The sequence below is a fragment of the Triticum urartu genome, chromosome 7 (assembly GCF_003073215.2).
Source record: "Triticum urartu cultivar G1812 chromosome 7, Tu2.1, whole genome shotgun sequence".
Classification (NCBI taxonomy): Eukaryota; Viridiplantae; Streptophyta; class Magnoliopsida; order Poales; family Poaceae; genus Triticum; species Triticum urartu.
This window is the reverse complement of record NC_053028.1, coordinates 316,296,477-316,301,995: the sequence shown is the minus strand read 5'-3', so window position 1 is coordinate 316,301,995 and position 5,519 is coordinate 316,296,477. Positions and strand designations below refer to the sequence as shown.

General features: G+C 48.2%; 2 protein-coding genes across 3 annotated transcripts; one reads left to right on the top strand and one right to left on the bottom strand.

Moving 5' to 3' along the window:
* Positions 1 to 649: 649 nt before the first annotated feature.
* LOC125518798 lies at positions 650 to 2,880 on the top strand. Of its 2 annotated transcripts, XM_048683667.1 has the most exons (3): positions 650 to 1,070; positions 1,151 to 2,418; positions 2,491 to 2,880. In XM_048683667.1, the coding sequence occupies exons 2-3, from the start codon at positions 1,162 to 1,164 to the stop codon at positions 2,602 to 2,604; spliced, it is 1,371 nt and encodes a 456-aa protein (XP_048539624.1). In that variant the 5' UTR covers positions 650 to 1,070; positions 1,151 to 1,161; the 3' UTR covers positions 2,605 to 2,880. The 2 variants fall into 2 exon arrangements, with proteins under 2 accessions (XP_048539624.1, XP_048539623.1); XM_048683666.1 differs by having other exon boundaries at positions 651 to 1,070; positions 1,151 to 2,880.
* Positions 2,881 to 3,780: 900 nt separating this feature from the next.
* Positions 3,781 to 5,519, bottom strand: LOC125518799 (pentatricopeptide repeat-containing protein At1g07590, mitochondrial-like). Its single transcript, XM_048683668.1, has one exon. The coding sequence runs from the start codon at positions 5,420 to 5,422 to the stop codon at positions 4,175 to 4,177; it is 1,248 nt and encodes a 415-aa protein (XP_048539625.1). The 5' UTR covers positions 5,423 to 5,519; the 3' UTR covers positions 3,781 to 4,174.

The following is a 5,519-nucleotide window of genomic DNA, read 5'->3' as shown; positions in this document are numbered from 1 at the left end:
CACAATGGATTTTAGCCTGCAGTTCCCAGGGCAGGGGTGCCCTGCTTGGACCGCTGGCTCGTGCGTCGCGCCCGCCTTGGAGTTCTCGCCACGCAGCAGGAAACGCGTCGGGGAGTCTGGGCGGGACGTTGACGCCGGAGGGAGCGGTGGAGAGACCAGCGCTTGCATCGGACCGCTGGATCCAGACAGATCTGCCGCTGTTGCAGGGTCTCCCCGCACCGATCTGGCGCTGCACGAGGAGCGGGTCGAACACTAGGATCCAGTAGGGGACGGCGGCCGCATGGCGAATTTGGTGGCGCCCCGGCCCGGGCGGGCAGGGACGGAGGCTGGTGGCCGCCGCGGCCGGAGCGGCGCGCGGCGCGGGAGCGGGAGGGGAGCGGGAGCCTGTTGGGTCGCAGCCTTCCTATTGTATATTTGGAAAAGAGTGGAGCGTATGATTTGCGACCGGTGCAAGTAATCTAATCAAGCCACACATATACCGACGATCTAAAATGTTTTGAGGGGATTATGATTTTTGTTTGTTTTGAGGGTAAATTTGAAATAATTCATGGATATTTATGAAGAGGAGATCCATAATTTACATACAATTAAAATCTTCCAAATCTTGTCCACCAAAAATAAATGCAATTGTGCTATAAAAAATGGCTCCCAACCGAGTTTGTTGAGGGAACAGGGAAGACAGCGGGAGAAGAAGGGAAGAGGACGAGAAAAGCCGAAAATAAAACCTCTCCTTCCCCTCCCCCTGTTCGTCGTTCTTCTCGGTTCGATCCACTCCAGCAGCCCCAAATCCCGGCCCGATTCCTCCCCAAATCCAGTCGACTCCCTGCCGGAATCCGCCCTCCCACTGATCGCCGCAAGCTCCCGGACCCGGAGCAAGCAATTTCGCGCCGCAAGAACTGCTCGCCGTCCGTGGACAAAAGCCCTCGCCCGACTCTCCCAACTTCTTTTCTGTTCGTCCTGACCATCGTCTTACGCGCCTCGCCGCCATCGCCGTCGCAGTTCTTCCTCGTCTCGTCTGGACATCCGCGTTCCTGCTATCTGCACCCCGTCCGCAGCCTTTGGGTTTCGAGGTATGACCTGTTTTCGTGAAGCGATTAGTCAATTCCCGCCGCTCACCTTCACAGCTTCTAACACCCGGCTCACTATTTAGATCCGCCCTTGATGGCGGGGGAGGAGGCCGCGGAGGGAAGCGGGAACAGGAGGCGGATGGATCTAAACCTGTACCTGGGCCTCCCTCCATTGCCGCGGCCTCCAGGTCGGCTGGGCGTAGCTATGGATTGCCCGCCGCCGCCCAACTCGGCCATTCCGGTTCCGGAATCTCCAAGAACGGATGAGCCTGCAGTATTACCGGCACCAGAGGAGATGCCGCCACTGCCCGTTGTATACTCGCCGTCCAATGCGCTCTCCACGCCGGAGCTATCGCTGATAGATCCGATGCTCTTTGATTGGCTTGATGGCCTCAGTACGGACAGTGAAGAGGCTCTTGATGCTGGTGAACCGGCTGTGGTGCGCGACGCGCCCTCACATGATGCCAATGTATCACCACCGCCGCCAGCGCCATTGTCTCTTCCTGGGCTGGAAGGGGTTCGCCTTGAATGGGTGGAAAGGCTTTCTCACCCTATTCTGGTGGCTCCTGCAGCCGGAGCAGAGATGGTGAGCACGAGGGTGATGAGGCAATCTATGGGGGCTGTGAATGCAATTGAAGACATGACGCCTGAGCTCCGCCTGCAGAGGTTGATCCAGGTGAGTGAACAGCACCACATTGTGAACCGCAACCAGCGGCCGACCAGCCCAGAAGCAGAAAGACTGGCGCAAGCCATCCAGCGGTCTCACAGCTCTCTAGATGCATCAAGGCGGCAGAAGCTCGATGGTGATGGCAAGATGACAGGAATGGGTGCCGTCAAGAAGGACGGGAACTGTGGGTGCAACTCCAGTTTCGAGTGCAATATCTGCCTTGAAGCGGCTAAAGAGCCTGTGGTTACACCGTGCGGCCACCTCTTCTGCTGGCCATGCTTGTACCAGTGGCTCCATGGACATTCAGCCCACTCTGAGTGCCCTGTCTGCAAGGGAGAGGTGCTCGAAGTAAATGTCACACCAATATATGGAAGAGGAGGCGGTGAACGGGACGCCTCCAGCAATGATGTTCCTCCCAGACCACGCGCAAACAGGAGTGAGAGCTTGAGGCAGCAGCTGCAAATGCCAGACCCAAGAGGCATTGCAAGCATGGTGAGACGGTTGATAGAAAACCAGGATATAGTGAGAGGCCAGGCAGCTCCACCTGCAGGCGGGGTTGAGGTGACTGTACTTCCCGCAGCCCGGTCAAGGGCTAGGGTACGGAGACAGCAAAGACACAGTCTTGTTTCACCCTCCCCAATAATGCTGCGTGCAAGCAACGCGGCCCCTGAGAGTGGCAATCAGGTCCGATTGCCGTCTTCTAATTCCGTTAATGCTGCACCCACAGTTACTCAGCAGTCGTCATCCATGGAGCAGGCATCGACTTCTAGCACCCTGGCTGTTATAGTGGGACAGGCAGCCCAAAGTAGGAGGTCCAGACCTTCGGAGTCCACAACCACAAGAAGAACAAGGAGGAGGCAGCAGCAGTAGGTAAAAGTGGTGCTGCCATTTTCTCCAATAAAACATATATAGATCATGCTTTGTCTGTACCATGTCAAGCTCCAAAAACATAGTCAAGATTATAAGGTAGGAATGTATATGCTATTGCTTTGCTCACGTATACCTTTTTCATGGAAAAGGAATTATTAGCATGTATGTGGGGATAAATTTCCCTGATATTGCATCTGTTTGTTTTTCAGTGAATTGTTAATTGTTATCTCTGTACTGTGTATGCCTGAATTTGAAGATAGTTAATTTCCTCAGCTATAGTTTTTGTACCGTCAAGACTGATGAATGTAGCAACAAATGCACCATTCTTTTCTATTTTAAGGTTTCCTCTTGTCTTAATGACTTGATCTAGTGTCCAGAAAGATTGGCATCCAGATCTTGGATAAATCTTTTTGTTTTTCTCATGATCTGAAATGATAGTCCAATGTAATTTGTAGTATATTAGTACAAGTCACTGCGAAAAAAAATGAAGATATTTTTCCTTTAAGCTCCTGCAGAACATGAAGAGTTCTTCTGGATTTGCCACCGCAGCCAGCTGTTTTGACATTGTATAAAGTGGATAGTACACAAATAGGTTGTCAATGTTTGGAACATGCAGCAGTACTCTACTTCTCTGTCCCAAACAAGCAACCAGCTGTCCAGTTTTAGTCGAACATCTCATGGGGCATTGTCTGCCCCTGCATATCAAGAACCAGTCTCCCTCTGAGAAAAAATAAAAGAACCAGAAGATGACCAAATTTGTTTGAACAGATGAACATTTGCTATTTACATTTCAGGATTGTCATTTGATTACACCGAACAACAGGAAACACTATAGAGTATATCACAGATATTTCGCGAGGTCCAAAAGTATCACCATTGGTAGTTCTGGAGATCAAGATGGTTGGATGGGTCAGCGTCAAATAGAGTTTATGGAATTCACCAGCTTCTCAAACCTTGTCCATGTGCAAACCTCTGCAAAAATGTCAGACTGCTCCTGGATATGCACATGATTGCTCATTTTGTGACCAGCACCTGGGAACAACGTAGCAATAGAGAGCTACAAATACTGTTATGGGTAGTACAATATCTTCAGTACATGTAACATGTCTATCTAGTCTCGACGTAACTGTAAAATGCTGAGTTTGTAATTTTTCTTGGAAGTGTTTGTCCAGTGACTGGTGTAATTTCCCTTGGACCCTTCTAGTCTAGTTTTAAGTGAAATGCAGATCTCCTGCAATGTTTCAGAAACAAAATCAAAATGGCAATAAAAAAACTATACATTCTATCAAAGACTCGCTGACCTAACTGATTGTTTTATGCAACTCATACACAAAGGAAACACCAGTTTCGATATTTTGACCATGCAAGTTTTGGGCAACCTGCTTGGATACCAAAAGAAGGTGCATTCATCAATTGGATTGTGCACATGTTCATGTACCACTCCCACAGTCAAAGGACGATTGAATGCATCGTGTGCAGAAGAAATGGCTCAACTTAGCACTGATGTTTCCTTTTCATCCTAATCCTTCAAAGCCCCGGCAGTTGGTTAGTGGTTACTGTATGGACAGTATCATGTCTTGTACTGTTCAATCAGTCTCAGAAGGCTATGTGTCTCGGCGTCAGGCATTGCACCTCTCAAAATCATCGTCTTTACAAAATCTGGCTCATAAACTTTTGCTTTAACATAAGCTTTTAGAAGGGTATTATACACAAAGGAATTTCTACAGTACTTTGATTCATTCAGTTCTGCAAAAACTTTCTTCGCATTTTCTAAGTCACCAATCTCTGCAAAATTTTCAAGCAATAAATGAGTGGTCTCCAACCATGGTGTTGAACTTTTCACCTTCCTTGTGACAACTTCCTTTTTTCCCATATCCATTGTGTTCACAGCTTGTTTCACAAAACCTGCTTTCAAGCAACCCAATGCCAAGTGACGATACGTAATAGCATTTGGTTGACAACCACTTGCTCTCATTTCTTTGAACACGGCCGCTGCTTTATCCACAAGGCCATGCCTGCAGTAAACTGATAACATGGAATTGAACTGTTCTGTAAGCTTTAGCTTCCTTGTTGATTTGATCTCTCGCCAAATCTCTTCTGCCTGCTCAACACAGCCAACCTTTCCAAATGCTTCAATTGCTAGTGTAAAGCTTTTGGATCGAATATGAGGAAGGCATTGCATGAGGTTCCACGTCATCTTTAGCTCATGTTCCTTTCCAAGGTACCCATACAAGATAAGAAGAATTTCCTGTGTAGACCAGTTAGTACCTGTCATAGAATTCTTGATGGCTTCTATGTATGTCTGGGAAACAGTATATAGCCTTGCTACAGCATGTGAAATTGCTAGAATGCCATAAGTGATCTCATTTGGCTCAATCTTTGCTCTTTTCATATCACTGAACACCCTCGCCACTCCATCAATATTGTGATCATTGGCCTGTATTTTCAGCAAGATGTTGTAGGTTGAGGTGTGGGGGGTCACTCTACTGGCTTTCATCTGAGCGAGGATTTTGGAGATAGTCTTCCTACGCCCCTCAGAAGAATGGAGGATGATCAAGCGATTGTAAACGTACGGTGAAATTGGCAGGGACAGTTCCCTCATCTTCCTCATGTAACCATATGAAAGCTTAATCAAGCCCTGCTCCAAACAAGCCATTACAAGGTTATTGTAGAGCAGCTCATTCCGGAATTCTTGAGGTATACGGAGGAAGAGGCTCTCGGCTTCAGAAATGCCATGAACTTTAGCTGTGAACTCTAGGAGATAGGAGTAATCAAGCTCACTCAGCTTGTAGGGTCTCTCTCTGATCACCCATTCCATGACCTGTAGGGGAACAAACGAAATGGAGTGTTACTTCCTTATAACAGACTAAAAAACACTACTGGCAGTAAAAAGGAAAATCCATCGGATCCTCTGT